At 45.2% G+C, this 19,122-nt stretch overlaps 1 protein-coding gene across 1 annotated transcript; it reads left to right on the top strand.

The window, feature by feature from the left end:
• The first annotated feature begins 1,798 nt into the window (after positions 1 to 1,798).
• On the top strand, positions 1,799 to 2,788 carry GPR3 (G protein-coupled receptor 3). The gene has a single exon (XM_032228494.1). It carries the CDS (start codon positions 1,799 to 1,801, stop codon positions 2,786 to 2,788), a length of 990 nt encoding a protein of 329 aa, XP_032084385.1.
• Positions 2,789 to 19,122: the final 16,334 nt, after the last annotated feature.

Here is a 19,122-nt window from a genome sequence, read left to right as displayed (position 1 = left end):
CGAGACGCAAAAAGGGGCGAGGAGGAAGCTCTCCCCAAAACGCCTACACGACAAACGCCTCAGCGGCGCCGCTCCTCTCCTCCCCCCCCCCCCGCGCCCTTCTCGCTTTTATGAATGGAATTCTCCAGCCCGAGCCGGATTACTATGCCGCCCGGCGCTCTAGCGCGCGCTTGTCCTCCTTCGACACTGGATTGGCTCCCGCCGCCATTGACGTCACCCGAGCGGTGGGAGGAGTCGCCCGGCCAGAGCCCTTAAGTATGAGTCACCCTCGAAAAGGGGGCTTGTTCACTATAACACCGGGCATCCCCCCCCCCACACCAGTTCCCGGCCAGTCTGAAAGCCGTCGCTGCCGCTGGACAGGGGTTCTTCCATCCTCGCAACCCCACCTGCTAAGCTCCGGCCACATCTGCATTGGGAGAGGCGGATTCCTTCGACCTGCAGCCACCCAATCGGACGCCCGGATCGACCCCGCTGCTGTCCGCCTCCCCCTCCCCAACCGAGGCTTTTTTCTCGCTGAATGTGCAGTGGGACCCTCTTCCAAGGTGAGTGCGGACCCCTTCCTTAATTTGACAGCCCAAAAGAACCTTCTCTGCAAGGGATCCAGATCTGAGCGAGCCATCTAGGGTGGTTTAACACGTTTTCAAAGGCAAAATCACAGGCTAGTCTAGACTCCAGACACTTGTTTTTTAAGGACATTTTCCGCAGTCCGACTCTAAACTTGTTAAGTGGGTTGCGAGTCTCAATAGGCTTCACTTAAAAGTCGCACCGTTACACATCAGAATTGGAAACAGATCCGGATGGTGCAGCAGCCGTTTTTCAGGACACGGATCGACATCTACAAATCCTAAGTGTTCACCAACAAACGGATCGCCAGGTATTTTTCTCAGGAAACTAGCTGGACTTGAACTCTTGAAGGAAGGGCTTCCTAATTCGATGCCTTCCAGATGAGCCTAGACTACTACAGGCTTCCTAATTCCCAGCCAGCACGGTTGCTTTGCCATGCTGGCTGTGAAATAGTACTCCATACATGTAGAAGACAGAAGGCTATCCAAAGTTTGTTAAAGATATTATTGCCTTCCTTAGCTTGACGATTTAACAGACATAGGCAGAATAAAAAGGATTGGTGTTTTGTTTTTACAAAGGAGGAGGACATAAACACCGCTCAGCTTGTTCCCTTGACTTTTCGTGTTTACCAGCTTGTTAGCAGAAAGGCAGAGAGAAGCTGCACAATCTATTTTGTTGCACAGTATTCAGAGCCATCCCTTCCCTAGAAACATTTCTGAATGCCACTATTAAGGAAAGAGCTAGGTTAGGTTAGAGCAAGCAAAAGAGAAAGAGATACGGGCAGGGAGACCTGTGCAGGAACAGAAAAAATATACATGATGTCATCTGGAGCAACCTACGTTGACAAGAGACAACATTGGCTTGTCCTCTTTTATCTTGACGGGCTTGTTTGAAGAACGGGGAAAAAAAGACAGGGCAGGTGGCAAACAAGGACAGGCCCAAGCCAGAAATATCCCATTTAGAAGGCATTGATCACAAGGACTCAACAATCACAGGTAAACTATACCTACAAAAGGTAGTGGTGGTTTTAGGAAACTAAAGGTAGCTGGTTTGCCTCCGTCTTGACTCCCAACCTTAGAAAACATGTATCAATTAATCTGTCCCTTCCAAATGCACACAAACATAGATATGAAAACACGCTCCAATACTTACAAATACTTGCTGCTTCATTCCAAACCTGAGTTGCAACTGAGTTGGCTTTTTCATCTGCTGTTTCAGATCACAGGTAGAGAGCATGAAAGAGGAACTGCCCACCAACACCACCAAGATCCAGCCAGGCTGGTTTGTGCCAACTAATGGCAGCACCAGCAAGTCCTTCTACTTCTCAGAGACGCCTGCTGCTCTTCCCTTAAATCCTTGGGATGTCGTCCTGTGCGTTTCTGGGACGATCATCTCCTGTGAGAACGCCATTGTGGTGGCCATCATCTTTTACACTCCAGCTTTTCGGACTCCGATGTTCCTGCTGATTGGAAGCTTAGCCACGGCTGATCTCCTGGCTGGCTTGGGCCTGATCTTTCACTTTGCCTTTGTTTATTGCGTCCAGTCCGAGATGGTTAACCTCCTCACCATGGGCCTTCTGGTGACCTCCTTCACCGCCAGCGTGGGCAGCCTCCTGGCCATCACCATAGACCGCTACTTGTCTCTCTACAACGCGTTGACCTACTACTCAGAGAGGACAGTCACCCGGACCTTCGTCATCCTCATCCTCACGTGGGGGGTCTCCATCAGTGTTGGGCTGTTGCCCGTCATGGGCTGGAACTGCTTGAAGGACAACACCGCCTGCAGCATCATCAAGCCGTTGAACAAGGACCACCTCGTCATCCTGTCCATTTCCTTCTTCATGGTCTTTGCGGTCATGTTGCAGCTCTACGTGCAGATCTGCAAGATTGTGTGTCGGCATGCCCAGCAGATCGCCCTGCAGAGACACTTCTTGGCGACGTCGCACTACGTCACTACCCGGAAAGGCATCTCCACGTTGACTCTCATCCTGGGGACCTTTGCTTCATGCTGGTTACCCTTTGCTGTTTACTGTCTCCTGGGAGATTACACCTACCCTGCCCTCTACACCTATATGACTGTGCTCCCGGCCACCTACAACTCCATGATCAACCCGGTGATTTATGCCTTCCGGAACCAGGAAATCCAGAAAGTCTTATGGGCAATATGCTGCAGCTGTATCTCCTCCTCCATGCCTTTCCAGTCCAGATCGCCCAGTGATGTCTGAGTCCTCTTTCTCTCTCTCTCTCTCTCTGCTCCAGCAGCCTTCTCCCCAATCTCTTGCCGCTGCAATGTGCAAAGCCTTTCTTTCTAATGTCCTTCCCCTTCCCCTTTGCCAATGTAAGTGACCTGGATGTCCTATATTTTTATTTATTTTAACTTCAGGAAAGGGGGGGGAAAAGGACAAATCTCATTTATTTTTTTAACCATGCCTTTTTAAAAAAAAGACAGGGGAGGGGGGAAAGAAGGGGGAATCCGTGTTTCTGCTTTTGTGTGTGTGTGCATGCGTGGGTGTATCGGTGACATGTCGGGTCTGATGCAAATCTTTTGTCTGAAATATTGAGAGTGCATTATTTTCTTAAGAAAAGGAAAAAAACGGCAAGAAGCAAGCCTCAAAACCTTTCTTTTGAGTTTTTATAGCCTTAATTACCTCAGAGCTCTAGAAAAACTATTTTTCTACATTTTAAACAAATGCCATTGCACCTCCCTTCTGTCTCTCCTTCGATCAAATAGCCCAGAGCTACCCCAGGTTTCAAAAACAAAATAGATTCCCCCCCCAACATATCTGTATTTGGCTGCCCCCTGGTGTTTATTCTAATCCCTGCAACCCTAAGAAGAAGAAGAAGAAGAAGTGTGCCATTGGGGTGGGAGGCGGGGTGGAGGGCAAGGGGAGAATAAGGGCAGTATTAATAAAAAAAGAATGTATAATATTGAGATCTGAAGCAATGTGAATGTCCAGCATGCAGGTGGTCCTCGACTTACAACCATTTGTTTAGTGACCATTCAAAGTTATAATGGATACTGGAAAAAAAGAGTACTGATTTATGACCACGTGCAAACATCTCTGGGGTCACATGATCAGAATCCAGGCACTTGGCATCCGGCAATGTATTTATGACATCTGCAGTGTCCCGGAGTTATGTGATCCCTTTTTGTGACCTCCTGACAAGCAAAGATCCTGCTTGAGCAGGAAATTGGACTAGAACAGGAGCCAGCAACCTTAAATACTCAAAGAGCCACAAAGGTCCTAACAGGAAGCCCCCCACCCATTCAATTCTGGAGCCAACTGGAAGTCCAGTTCCCCCACCATAGAGTCTCCTCCTAGCACGTCGTCCTTTTTCCTCTTCCTGCCCTATCAATTGTGGAGCTGACCAGAAAACCTGCCCCTTGCCATAGAGTCTCCTCCTAGTGTACCCTACTTCCCCCCGCCAACTGGAAGCTCCTCTCAAAATTGTGGTGCTGACTTGCGACAGGGAGCAGCAGCAGAGGGATGAAAGAGCCACATGCGGCTCCAGAGCTGTAGGTTGCTGACCTCTGGACTAGAAGACCTCTAGGGTGCCTTCCAACTCTTGTTATTGGGGAACCGTCATGAAATGACCATTTTACTAACTTAACTGCAGCAATTCCGACTTAGGAACTCTGGCAAGAAAGGTCATAAAATGGAGCAAAACTCAACTTAATTGTCTTGCTTAGCAACAGGGCCGCTTGGGTTCAAGTTGGGGAGTTGTAAGTCGAGGATTACCTATAACACAATACTAAAGGCTTTCAAAGACACTATTTCTGAATAACCCATATCAAGGTTACAAGCCTAAATATGTACCTTGCCCCAATTTTAGACCCTATTGGACTATGGCAAGGCTCTCCAAACTTGGCAACTTTAAGACTTGTGGACTTCATCTCCCAGAATTCTTAAAGTTGCCAAGTTTGAAGACCTATGGACTATGGTTTTCATTTTCCTAGCTGTCAGGCTGGGACAAAACTGGGCATTTGTAGTTTCTAGCCCAATATCATTGGGACCAAGGCTAAAATGGCTGAAACAATTGCACTAGGGTGGGGTGGGGAGATAGCACTGGGATGGGAAGTATTCCATACCATGTTTATTGACATTGAAAAGTTAGGGTCTCATTTAATCTAGTTTCTGTCTAATGCCTTTGACATGTTTTTGACTTCAGCACCCATCATCCACCTGGCTTGACCAAAGGATTATAGCTGGGGAGGGAGCTTTAGCACTAAACATGCAAAGGGCATTCTTTTCTGTCTCTCCTTTTACATTTTGCACAGCTCCTTGAAAGGAAATGAATGTAACAGGCACTTTGGAAATAGGATTTATGTTATTGTTTTGAGCCAGTTTGGTGCAGCAGTGAAGGGCACCAGGCTAGAAACCGGGAGACTGCGAGTTCTAGTCCTGCCTTAGGCACAAAGCCAGCTGGGTGACCTTGGGACAGTCACTTTCTCTCAGCCCTAGGAAGGAGGCAATGGCAAGCCACTTCTGAAAAAAATAAAAACTTGCCAAGAAAAAACTGCAGGGATTTTGTGCAGGCAGTCTCTGAGAATCAGACATGACTGAACAGGAGGAAAAAAAATTAGTCTTGCAGGGAAACTCAAAAGATGTTCTGTGAGAGCACTGTATTCCTTTGTTTACAATTGTAAGAGGGGGGAAAAAGAAATAAAGATAATTTTGTGATACTTAAAGCTGTGTCAGTTTTCTGTCCACTGCATGAAAGTCACTGTTACCTGGCTGGGGCATCTTGCGGGCAAGTTAGGCTACACATCAGCCAGCATGCATGTTGGCTGGGGATGATGTGAGCTGTAGCCCAACTTGCCTGTCCTATTAGGGGAGAGCAGCATAGCTGCCACCAGACAAATAAGAGATACTGAAAGGAATCTTAAATGTTTGGCTGCTTTTGAAGTTTGTTCCATCCTTACATCTCCATGAGGTTACATCCTCTTTCTCCTCTTAAAGATGCTTTCAAAAAGCAACTGGACTTTCTTTGGTTTTCCTTGAAGATGTTTTGCTTCTCATCCAAGAGGCTTCTTCAGTTCTCGGACAAACACTACCTGATGACCAAGAACCTCCATAAACACTATTCTTCTTGTAAATGTGTTTTTATTTTTCATTTTCATTTCGTACAGTCACATATATACTGTGCATAATCGGGGCCATATAACAATAAACAATAAACACAGCCATTCCTCTTGTCAACAATACCCCCCAAAATAGAAACCCAATGTACCTCTTCGACCCTCCATACACCCTTTCTTTCACCCCCCTCCAACTTTCCATCTTCCCTCCAACATTCCCCTCTACCCTACTTCCCCTCCCCCTCTACCACTACTCTCTCCCAGTACACTCCCTCCCTTCCTTCTCACACTCCTTCCCATCCTCTCTCCCAGCCTCTCTACCCCTCTTTCTTCTATCCCTCTACTCCTCCCTTCGGTGTATTTCTACTATCTATTAATATATTCAGCTTGTCCTATTTTTACAGTGAAATTAAAGAGCAACAGTATACAAGTGCAGTCGCGTTACTTTAAAATCTAACACATACTATACATCCCCCTCCCCCCTCCCTCCTAACACCCCACCTCCCTTCCCCCCCCCGACTTCCCAGAGCCCGTACACGGTATAGGTTTTTAACAAATACAGTCTAAAATATATTAAGACAAAAGAAATTAAAAAAAGAAGTTAATAACATCTCTGCATTAAACTCAGCTTCTTCCTGACTAACTTTAAGCAGTTTAGAAGATTATTCCTAATCTTAAGCATAGGCTATCTGTAATTTCTTAGTCCCGTATTTGTTTTGTATATAGTCAATCCATTTTTTCCAGTCTCGTTTGTATCTCTCATTTGAATGGTCTTTAAGATATGCCGATATTTTAGCCATCTCGGCTAGGTTTGTGACTTTCAATGTCTAAACACTATTCTTGAGCCATTCAAAGATGCGTTTTCAAGAGACAACTGGACTTTCTGGTTTTTCTTTGAGGACATTTCGCTTCTCATCCAAGAAGCTTTTGGGAATAATCTTCAAAGAAAAACGAGGCCTCTCTCTCTCTCTCTCTCTCTCTCTCTCTCTCTCTCTCCTCCCTCCCTCCCTCCCTCCCTCCCTCCCTCCCTCCCTCTCTCTCTCTCTCTCTCTCTTATATATATGCAGTTTATATATAATATACACATATATACACATGCACACCCACATATATACACCCACATATATACACCCACATATATACACCCACATATATACACAAACATACACACTTTAGCTATTAAACGCTGATGAGTTGACTGTCCTTTGTAATAGACCAAGATGGTGCCAACACATTCATCCTGGCCTCTTCCTAGGCTGTTGCCCATACACTAGGCTGCACCACCCATTCTATTTTCTAAGAATGCCTAAGCATTAGAGGCCATAAGTGGTAGCCAGAAATTAGACTAACACAACTGATTCAAGGCATAAGCTTTTGAGGGCTCAGCGACAGCTCGGAAATGCTATGCCTTTAATAAAATCTACTGGTCTGGACCCTGCCAACAAAAGTGTGCATAGTCAAGGCTCTGGTTTTCCCAGTTGCAATGGATGGCTGTGAAAGTTACACCATAAGAAAGGCTGAGCACCAAGAATGGAGGCCTTTGAACTCTGGTGCTGGAGAAGACTCCTCTGAGTCCCTTGGACTGCAAGGCCATCCAACTGGTCAGTCCTAGAGGAGATCAACCCTGACTGCTCTTTAGAAGGCCAGATCCTGAAGAGGAAACTCAAATATTTTGGCCACCTAATGAGAAGGGAGGACTCCCTGGAGAAGAGCCTCATGCTGGGAAAGACGGAGGGCAAAAGAAGAAGGGGACGGCAGAGTGGCTGGATGGAGTCACCGAAGCAGTTGGGATGAGCTTAAATGGACTTCAGAGGATGGTAGAGGACAGGAAGGCCTGGAGGAACGTTTTCCATGGGGTTGCGACGGGTTGACACAACTTTGCAACTAACAACAACAACTGGTCTGAAAAGATGCTACAGGAGTCCTTCTCATTTGGGGACTCATCTGGGGGGCAAGAAGCACTTTCATCAAGCGAGTACACCAGAGGTGGGCCTCTTGCCAGCTTCCCATTTTTAAAATCAGCAGGTTGCTAAGCAGAAATCAGGAAGCACCTAAGGGTACTGAATTGCTAATGTCACCGAGATGTTGCCTTTTAAATATGTTGCAGCAAAAATAGCCGAGAGTCTGGGGTCACCTTAACACAACCTTGTAAATAAGCCCAGAATAGTTACTAACATTTTTTTTAAAAGAAGCATGTCAACGAATAGGGAACACTCTGTCTTTGTCACAGTCAAACCCAAACAATAAAGATAAGTTATGACCTTCCCTCCTTTTCTCCCAGCCTTGCAGTGAAAAGGATGGTTGTGGCCTGCCAGCGGCCAGCTTTGTAAGTGGCTGTATCCCAGGCCCAAATCTCTGCCGTAAAATTACCGCCCATTTGTTGTGGCCCGCCAGTGGCCAGCAGAGCTGGAAGCAGATTCAGACAGTGAGCAGTTTGGGGAGGAACCTGGGCCAGTCCTGCAGTCTGGGGAAGACTCTGATGAGGGCTCTGTGTCGGAGGCAGAGAGGGGGCCAGAGCCGTATGCCAGTTATCAACTGCCTTCAAAGTCAGACATCAGTGGGGCAGATGAACAGCTGGAGCCTGATCCCAGTGTGCGCATGTGCAGAGCTGCCAGGAGAAAGGAACAGCTAAGGAACAAGGATCAACTTGGGAGTAAAGGGACAGGTGGACAGTGAATGGCCACTCCCATAGGGAATAAAGAGGAGCCAAAAGGGTGGGGGATTTGCAGGAGACAATTACTGTAGTTCAATTCATTAGGGTGAAGATCTTTCCTGACTTCTTGCCAAAGAATTGCTGCTACAGAGTGGTGTTGGGAAGATATCGGCCTGGCAGTTCTCCAAGCCTGATAAAGTCCTGTAGTTGTGAAATCTCATGAAAGACTGTTGGCCAGGACTTTGCTGGAGTGGAATTCCCTTTAACCTAAATAAAATGAGTTTTATTAGGACGAGGAGTCCGCTTCGTGCTTTTGGGTCAGAACAGGTCAGAACAGGGACATTGGATATCCCTAAAAACTCACTTAATGACTGCATCATTAACCACTGCTGCAAAATGGGCATAACATCAAGCACAACTCACTTCAATGACTGCATCGCTTAGCGGTGGAACTTCCAATCCCAATTGCAGTTGTAGAGAAATGTCTATGGAGATTCTCAATTATCCAGGTTGTGGCTGTCCCAAAGGGTCCTTTTTTTTCAAGAGGCAACTGGGCTTTCTGTTCTTCTTCTTTGAAGATGTTTCGCTTCTCATCCAAGAAGCTTCTTCAGCTCTGACTGGATGGTGGGAAATGGAAGGGTTTATATTCCTTGCAGACATCAGGTCATTTACATCCTTTTAGAGCAGTGGTAGTCAACCTGGTCCCTACCACCCACTAGTGGGCGTTCCAGCTTTCATGGTGGGTGGTAGGGGTTTGCTGTAACTCTGCTTTATAAATTTTATAAAGTAAAGTTACTTCCCTACTTTATAAATCACCATTACTGTGGAACCGGTGGGCGGTTAGAAAATTCTACTACCAACAGAGATACAAAAGTGGGTGGTAGGTATAAAAAGGTTGACTACCCCTGTTTTAGAGGGTTGTTGAAGAACTTTGAGGTTTAGCTGTGTCCTCAGAGTCACCTGAGTAGTGCAAATGAGTGTGAAACCTTCTTGGAACCAGTGATGGGATTAATTTTTTTTAGCAAGGGGTTCTGTGCCCGGTTGCTGGGTGAGTGTGGCTATGGTGGGCATGGCCTAGTCAGCCTCCTGTACCATAGCAGGGGTGGGGGCGTTTTTGCCCTCCCTGGGCTCCGGAGGCCCTCCTGGGAGAGGTGGAGCAGGATGGTTGGGGCCAGCCAGTTCACCTTGCAACTACCCGTTCGGCGAACTAGATATAAAATTAGCATCTGGTTCACTCAAACTGGTCCAAACTGGCTGAATCCCCCCCCCCCGATGTATGCCCTTGTTCATTGCACTGTGAGGCTATCAGTGAGTTTGGGTGTCCTCATCTGAGAAGGCACACAATTAGACAATTGCATAAGATGCAATTCTTAATCTTTAGTTGGATGCACCCATTGCTTTAAGGCTCGGATGGTGGAATAATCCAAAAACTCAGATGAATTTACACCAAGGTACAGACCATGGCTTGCAAACTATAATAGCTTCACATACACAAACTAGGCCAAACCAATTATGATTCCATTAGTACATGAGTTATTTCCCTCCTTTTCTTTTCTTCCCACTCCCAACCTTGCCTAAAATTAAAACTAGAAAGTGAATGTGAATGTTTGCTGAAGCTAATTAAAGTGGCAATGGATTGTCCTTAAGATCTCCATCTTGGCTCCAAGCTGACTGAATTCCAAAGATGACAAACAATTTCTCTGTTAAAAGATGTTTGTGTTTTGGGTCGGATGAAGAAACAAGCAACTTTTCTTTTGTTTCGCTGTTCCGATTATACAAAATACTTGAGGATTTTTTTTTAAAAAAACTACCTTTTCAAAACAGCGAATAGCTCTGTCCTCTCTCAGGCAAAGGCACTCAGAAATCTGAATGGAAGGCTGACGTCCTTGGCCTGATTTAGGTTGGAAAAGCAACAAAGGAATTTCTTTCTTTAAAAAAAAAAAAAGGATTGCCAATGTAAGAAAGATAGAGGAGCTTTCAGAGAAGAAGGCCAAAGCCAAATAAATAGAGGGAGGCAGAATAACACACAGTACAAAAGTCATATAATCAATTAAAAACCATGCATGCTACGATTGCTATTCTGAAAATGAGGATGGAACAAACAAGGCTTACGGGGCTCCTGATATACTTTTAATAGCCATTGAGATGCCTTCTCATTATTGATGAAGAGAACGGGAAGCTCCATTCCCACCATTTTGAGGTAAGAAACACAAAAATATTGCAGTGGGAAGCTTAACATGGGCCTCACCTCGTTCAAAACAAAGAAATCCCTGTATTTCCCCAAGTCCAGGACGAACCTGAAGATAATGAGAGGAATACTGTTAATATAGTTTACTTGGACTTCATTAAGGCATTTGATAAAGGAGTCTATAACCTAGGTAAAGGTAAAGGTTTCCCTTGCACACATGTGCTAGTCATTCCTGACTCTAGAGGGCAGTGCTCATCTCCGTTTCAAAGCTGAAGAGCCAGCACTGTCCAAAGATGTCTCCATGTGGCCAGCATGTGGCCGGCATGATGCCAAAGGTGCACAGAATGATGTTACCTTCCCATCAAAGGTGGTTCTTATTTTTCTACTTGCATTTTTATGTGCTTTTGAACTCCTAGGTTGGCAGAAGTTGGAACAAGTAACAGGAGCGCACTCTCTTATGTGATGCTAGGGATTCGAACAGCTGAACTGCCGACCTTTCTGATCGACAAGCTAGCGTCTTAGCCACTGAGCCACCACGTCCCCTAGACCATAACCTACTACTAGATAAAGTAGAAAAATGTGGGTTAGACAGCATCACCACCAGATGGATTTGTAACTGGCTGACCAACCGCACTCAACGTGTAGTCCTCAATGAAACTGCATCTACATAGAGGGAACTATGCAGTGGAGTGCCCCAAGGCTCTGTTTTAGGCCCAGTGCTCTTTAACATTTTCATCAATGACTTGGACGAGGGAATAGATGGGAACTCATCAAATTTACAGATGACACCAAGTTGGCAGAAATAGCTTAAGATACAGAAGGATTTTGACAGACTTGAATATTGGGCAATATCTAACCAAATGAAATTCAATGTTGAAAAAAAATAAGGTTCTACATTTAGGCACAAAAAACAAAGTGCACAGGTACAGTATGCAGTATGTGGTGCCGAGTGGTGGGTTTCAAATTTTTTTAGAACCACTTCTGTAGGTGTGGCCTGCTTTGTGGGAGTGGCTTGCCAGCCATGTGACTGGGTGGGCATGGCCAACTTGTAAAATGTGATGAAACTCACTTAATAACGCTCTCGCTTAGCAACCAAAATGTTGGCTCAGAAACTCTGGCATTTGAAGCAAGCAAGTCTTAAAGCTGTCAAGTTACAAAACTCTTGCACCCCTAACCTTTTAGAAAAAAAAACCCAGGGGTGTTCAAACTTGACAGCTTTAAGACTTGTGGATTTCAACTCCCAGAATTCCTCCTCTCGCTCTTCATCTTGATGATGCGCAGACGGGCAGGGGGAGGGAGCTGGAACCGGTTCTAAATGGCACTGTAGACTTGTGGAATCACTTCTATAGAAGAGGTTAGAACTGGCAGGAGCCCCCCCCCCCTGGTGGTGCCTTACTCAATAATAGTAACTGTGAGAGGGATCTTGGAGTCTTAGTGGACAACCATTTAAATAGGAGCCAGCTGTGTGGAGCAGCTGCCAAAAAAGTCAACACAGTTCTAGGCTGCATAAACAGAGGGATATAATCAAGATCATGTGAAGTGTTAATACCACTTTATCATGCCTTGGTAAGGCCACACTTGGAATACTGCATCCAGTTTTGGTCGCCACGATGTAAAAAATAATGTCAGCTAAGCTCATCATTGCCTTGCCCACTGAAGACTTTAGCCCTTCCCTGCAAAACATCAAAGGCAGCTTGTAATTACAGGTAGTCCTCAATTCTGACCAAAGTTGAGCCCATTAAGGCTGATCTTATGCCTAAATTACCGGTTCAATTTATTTGGAAAAAAATACATTCGAACAAACAAATCAAAATAGCCAATTCTTGTTTTCATTATGGATATCCAGGTCATTCTAAGAAGAAACAAATAGGCAATGTAAATTCAGAACATGAGAGCAGTTCGCTAACCAAGTTACTAGTAAAACCCACAAAATTCTCCACGTTTAATAGAAGGAGACAGAACGGTGATTTCATCCTGCATTTATGCTTTGGAAAGCCTAGTCTATTTGTTCTGTGAATGTATCCTGTTCCAGCTGGAACAAGTTCCTGTCCTTCAGATCAGAGCAAAATGTTCAGGGTTGAATTGCCGACTGGACATCCCTGTTGTCCAAAGAGTTCTTTCCAATACAAAAGAACAGAGGAATGCATTATTTCATGCATTGCTAGTCCCTTCGCTTCTGTTGCAGTCAAAACAAAGGGGAATCTAACAGCCCAGCCACTTTAACCCCTATGGAAAACATTAAATGTAAAGCCATCTTAGTAAGAGTTCTAAGAGTTAACTCTTCTTCTTGTTTGTATTTAAAATAACCTATACAACCAAGAAGGAAAAGCCCATAGCATAAAATACAAAAGCCATTATCCCAGTAAAATTCCCCATTAACCTATAAAACTATGGAAGTGTTCACCAACTAGGACCAGATGCAGTGGTGGGATTCAAATAATTGAACAACCGGTTCTCTGCCCTAATGACCAGCTGGGTAGGCATGGCTTGGTGGTCATGTGACCATGTGGGCATGGTCACTCACATCGATGGGCACTTCATCTTAGCGGTTACAATGTAATAAGGGTTAACTGGAGAGGCAGTTTCTGTAAGCAGGGCAAGAAAGATTTGGCTAGAAACAACACCAGTGTGTTTCCTTCCTGCCTTCCTTATAGGATTAGCCCTCTAAAGTGGAAAAACACAAAATAAGATTTCTTCCAACAACTAGTTCTCAAACTGCTTATAAAGTTAGCAGCTGGTTCTCCCAAATAGGTGCGAACTGGCTGATTCCCACCACTGGCCAGATGTAAACAGATAACACTGGGGTAGGAACAGTGAGCCAAGCCCTCAAGCTACCTACAGACAGAACTATATGCAGTATCTAGGAGCACTTCATCTTGGTAGATACTTGACTAAAGCACCATATCAAATTTGCTCTGTGAAACAACCTGGCCTCTCATGGTTCCCAAAAGCCACATTGCTTCTCTTTACTAGTCTTTTGAAGACCTCTTCCAACAGTTCCCAGAAGTACAAGCAACATGTTGCCTTCCTCACATGAAGAACCGTGTCAAGCCAAGTTGCCCAAACCAAAGCTACATCATTATAGATCAAGGATTCCCACCCTTTGATCTAGCTATTGTGGAACTGAGAGTTGGAAAGCCTTACTTAATCTTCTCTAGCCTGAGCATCCTCCAGATGTGCATACTTATTCCTGGCTGAGAATACAGAGAACTGACATAACACCGCTAAAGAATGCCAAGTTTTAGGAAACTGGCTTTTGCGGATCAAGTGCAAAGCCCAGCCAGACTGTCAATCCCAATTTGTTTTGACTTGTTCCAACGGATGACACAGTTCCTTCTAAATCCCAGATCTGCCTTGTAGCACACCTCCCCCCCCAAAGACTCATTCATCATTCATCTCCCACTCAAGCCAAGCTATGATTCCCTCAAGCCATTGACCATGATGCTTGGCCACTTTGGAAATTGGTGGCTCAACCCAGAGGTGGGATTCACTTACCTTCCCTACTGGTTTACAAATGTGACCGCTTGTACGTACCATGTCTGTGCATGCACAGTGCTCACATATTATGTTGGGGTGGGTGGGCAGAGCCCCCTGCAACTGCCGCTACCGGTTCGCCTGAACCAGAGGGAAACGGCTGAATCCCATCTCTGGCTCAACCTATCTGGAGGGCAACATGTTTGAGAGAGCTCATGTAGAACATTTTATTAAAAAACAAAAACTTCCCCAAAAGGGAAAGGGAAGTAATGCCTCTGCTAAATGAGCACCAATGTGGTCAAATGCCACATGCCATTTCAAGTGGTAGCTCCAGCTAAAGCATGACTATATGCACAGCCCCCCTATTAATCTCTGTTTCTGTTCTGACCCAGCTCCCCAAACATGACAGACCCTCGGAAGTGAATTCAAAGATTCCTTTATTACGAGCACCAGCAGCTCCGGCAAAAAGTTTCTCTCTCACCGCAGGCTAACAAGTGTGCCCAGACGGAAGATGAATAGTTGTCTGCCACATCTATTCATCTCCGCCCCCTGCCTTTTATCACCAGAGCTAGGATGGGGCTTCGTAAGCAGCGGTGGCTCTTTCATCCCAAGGACCGGCCCATCGCTTTCCACTGCTCTCCTCTCCTCTGCCTTCTGCGCATCCACACGTCAGGCACTAGACCCAGCTGTTCCTCCTCTTCCTCATCAGCCATCTCCAGACCTGGGGGCTGTTAACTCTCCATCTAAGGGCTGACGGACAGCCCAGGCTCTGTCTCTCTGTCTCTCTGTCTCTGTCTGTCTCTCTCTGTCCCTCTCTGTCTCTGTCTCTGTGTCTCTGTGTCTCTGTCTCTCTCTGTCTCTCTCTCTGTCTCTCTCTATCCCTGTCTCTCTCTCCCTGTCTCTCTCTCTGTCTCTGTCTCTCTCTGTCTCTCTGTCTCTCTCTCTCTCTGACAGCTCCATTCCCTCTTCCCCCTTGGAGCTCTCAGCTTGCCTTGATGCTGACCCGGACTCCCACACCGTCTCATCTGACTTGACTGCTGGAGGGGCCAGCGGCCGACAGGCCACAACAGTTCACAATGGCAAGGAGAAAGTCAGCTAAGAGAAAGGTTCAAGTCTCCAGTATGTCATATACAGAGGAGAGACAGAGAGAAAAATGCATGTTTGAATTGGAAACAGAGAAGAAAAATGTTTGGGGTTTATTGAACGATTGTACTGCTGCATGAGCTTAGCATTTCCGACTCAACCTAACCAAATAGCTTTTTGCTCTCTGTTCTGGCATGTAGGTGTTAGCCTTGGTTATATATTGGAGCCTTCTACTAAACCAAAATAGGGCTGGTGTGCCTCAGGGGCTAAGAGGCTGAGCTTGTCGATCAGAAAGGTCAGCAGTTCAGCGGTTTGAATCCCTAGCGCCGTGAAATGGAGTGAGCTCCCGTTATTTGTCCAGGCTTCTGCCACCTAGCAGTTGGAAAGCATGTTAAAATGCAAGTAGAAAAATAGGGATCGCTTTGGTGGGAAGGTAACAGCGTTCTGTGAGCCTTCGGTGGTGAGTCATGCCAACCACATGACCATGGAGATGTCTTCAGACAGAGCTGATTCTTCAGCTTTGAAACGGACATGAGCACCACCCCCTAGAGTCAGGAACGACTGGCACGTATGTGCAAGGGGAACCTTTACCTTTACCTTACCAAACCCAAACTACCAAAACTGATTTGCAAACAGGTTAGGGATCAGGGAGGGAAGGCAGGCTAGTAACAAAGCCCAGTTTGGCTCCAAAGTTGTTTGTGTTTCTCCCGAGTCAGCTGCCGAATCCATCCTCAAAATGTCAGCCATTTTGACAAAGCTCAGCCAGGCTTCTCCTAAAAGGCCTAGCAAGAGCTTCAAGCGGCAGGGAGCGAGGGTTACGGAGGGTTAAGAAGAGCAGGGCGAGTTTGCTCTTGGAAAACAGAGGAAACAAGGAGGTTTTGTCCAAACGCCTCCCTGGCCACATAAACCCCCATCTCCTCTTTACAGCCTATTCTGTTCCCCCCTCAAGGTGCCTGAATAATACAGCTTGGCCAACAACCAGGATGACACAGCACACACAAGGTGGAAAAGCATCCCTTTAACACTGATTGGAGCTGACAATATTTCATCTCGCCTCTGATCCCAGAAGGGAAATTAAGGCAATGGGGGAGATAAAGCATGGCATCAGAGGGGACAGACAGTCCCTGCTTGACCTTGGTATTGTGAAGATCACCTCGCAAGGAGAAATTGAACCGATCTGTGGAGGCTGAAAGCAGAACCCAGGGACACAAAAGGACAGTCACAAGGCTCCTTTCCTCCTGGAACAGTTAAGTTGCTGGCACGCCCATGATGTGCCCCATCCCATATTACAGGGTAGACCTCGACTTACAAGAGTTCATGTATTTGACTGTTCAAAATGACAACGGCACTGAAAAATGGGACTTAACAACTGTTTTTCACATGTACAACTGTTGCAGCATCCACAGGGTCACATGATCACAGACGCATGGCAACTGACTCGCATTTATGACGGTTGCAATGTCCGAGGTTAGGTCATCCCCTTTTGCAATCTTTTTACAAGCAGAGTCAACGGCGAAGCCAGATCCACTTAACAACTGGGTTATTAATTTAACAGCTGGAGTGATTCCCTCAACAACTGTGGCAGGAAAGGACGCAAAACGGGGCAACGTTCACTTAGCTGGCTCACTTAGCAACATAAGTTTTGGGCTCAATTGGGGTCCTAAATCAAGGACTAGCTGTAAATATTTTTAAATGATCAATTAAAGTAATTAAAATAGGTGTCCACTCTGACGGCTTTTGTTCCTCCCTTGGAGTTGTATTTAACCCAAAGTAAACTTTTATTTTAACCCCAAATAAAGGGATATGGTGGCTCAGTGGCTAAGATGCTGAGCTTGTCGATCACAAGGTCAGCAGTTTGCTGGTTCAAATCCATAGCGCCGCATAATGGAGTGAGCTCCCATTACTTGTCCCAGCTTCTGCCAACCTAGCAGTTCGAAAGCATGTAAAAATGCAAGTAGAAAAATAGGGACCACCTTTGGTGGGAAGGGAACAGTGTTCTGTGTGCCTTTGGCATTTAGTCATGCCAGCCACATGACCACGGAGACATTGTTGGACAGTGCTGGCTCTTTGGCTTTGAAACAGAGATGAGCACCACCCCCTAAAGTCGGGAACAACTAGCACATATTTGAGAGGAACCTTTACCTAAACTTTTAAGACTAAAACTGCCCTCTCCCTAACCTCAATAGGTTTTAGGGCAGAGATGGAAACGAAGGTTGCAAGACCTCTAAGTCTCCCAAGATAACATCCCTGCAATATATCAGCAAACATACTTGCTTTGGGAACAAGTATTGGGATTGTCTGAGAGTTCAGGTGTTAACATTAGCAGTTTGCATCTCTGCAGCATCCTGTTCCCAACTAAAACATTTCAGACATGACTTCATAATTATAGCATGACCACCTTTCAGCTCAGGAGAGTCTAGGGAGGCCATTTGCAGCCCTCCAGTTTTCAGCAGCTGTCTTCTACTGCTTTAGGTTCTTTCATGACACACACCAACCCTCATCAAGGCTTAGTTAACAATGGTACACAGCCGGTGAGCCCATCTAGTTCTTCCTGCTCATCCCTAGCGTTTCTGGTTCAAGTGAGTAATAGAAGAGCAAGCAGAGTCTGCTTTGCACCTGCCACACCAAGCTCAACAAATCTGAGATTTTAAAGTTTTCAATATTCACCGACAAGTGTGTCCCACTGGGATCTCCTTCCCCATACATGCCCTGTTGCCACAGCTAGATAGCGTGTGAGTGTGTATGTGAGAGAGAGAGAGGAGAGAGAGAGAGAGAGAGAGAGAGAGGAGAGAGACAGACAGACAGAGACAGACAGACAGGCAGGCAGGTAGGTAGGTAGGTATATCTGATATGCTGTCCGGTATCTCTTTTTTTTTTTTTTAATTTATTTCCATTTTCATAACATACACTCACATGTATACTATACATAGCCCATATCATATAGTATTAAATAATAATTACATAATTTCCTCTTGTCAACAATGCCCAGAAAAATAAAAACCCATTATAGCTCTTCTGCTCTCCATACACCTTTCTTCTATCTCTCTCCAACTTTCTATCTTCCCTCCATCATCCTTTCCTACTCTACTTCCCCTTCCTTTCTCCTTCTCCTCTCTCTACATTCCACTCCTCCTTATCCTCCTCATCTTCCCCCCTTTACCCTCTCTCCTATCCCTCTCTTCCCATCTTTCTTCTCCCCTCTGTTTCCCACTCCTCCTCTCATTGGTGTATTTCTGCTTCATGTCAATATGCTTAACATATCCTAGTTTTAAAGAAGAAATAATAATAATCTTACACGTCTCGTCAAACCTGATATATATCCCTCTCCCACCCTCCCACAACCTTTCCCCCCCCCCCCCCCCGACTTCCCAGAACCCGTACACGGTATAGATTTTTAACAAAAACAGTTTAAAATATATTGGAAAAAAGAATAAAAAATTGGTAACACCTTTACATTGAACTTAGCTCCTCCTTGCTAAACTAACTTTAAACAATTTAAATCATTCCTAATCTTAAGCATAAGCTATCTGGAATTTCTTAGTCCCGTATTTATTTTGTATATAATCAATCCATTTTTTCCAGTCTCATTTATATCTCTCGTTTGAGTGGTCCTTAAGATATGCAGATATTTTAGCCATCTCGGCTAAATTTGTGACTTTCGATTCTTGAATTGTAGGCAAGTCTTCCTTCTTCCAGTGTTGCGCCACCAGCAATCTTGCTGCAGTTATTAAGTGCAAAATCAAATTAATCTCTACAGCTGTACAGTCAGTAATTATACCTAACAAAAATAACTGAGGAGTAAACTTTATCCTTTTTTTAAGAACATTTTGCATAATCCACCATATTTTTATCCAAAATGCCTTAATCTTTTGGCAAGTCCACCATATATGGAAATATGTAGCATCGAGAGAACCACATCTCCAGCATTTGGGTTGTAAATTGGGATACATAGAAGCCAACTTTTTAGGATCCAAATGCCATCTATAAAACATCATATAAAATTTTTCTCTTAGGTTTTGGGCTTGTGTAAATTTTACATTTCTTACCCAAATTCTTTCCCATGTATCCAACATTATTGGTT

Source organism: Thamnophis elegans, chromosome 12, assembly GCF_009769535.1.
Source record: "Thamnophis elegans isolate rThaEle1 chromosome 12, rThaEle1.pri, whole genome shotgun sequence".
Taxonomy (NCBI): domain Eukaryota; kingdom Metazoa; phylum Chordata; class Lepidosauria; order Squamata; family Colubridae; genus Thamnophis; species Thamnophis elegans.
This window is presented reverse-complemented; position numbering and strand designations above follow the sequence as displayed.

What these genes read in the sequence shown, in the direction of transcription:
- GPR3 (XM_032228494.1), top strand. Translation starts at nt 1,799, where the DNA reads ATGAAAGAGGAACTGCCCACCAACACCACCAAGATCCAGCCAGGCTGG.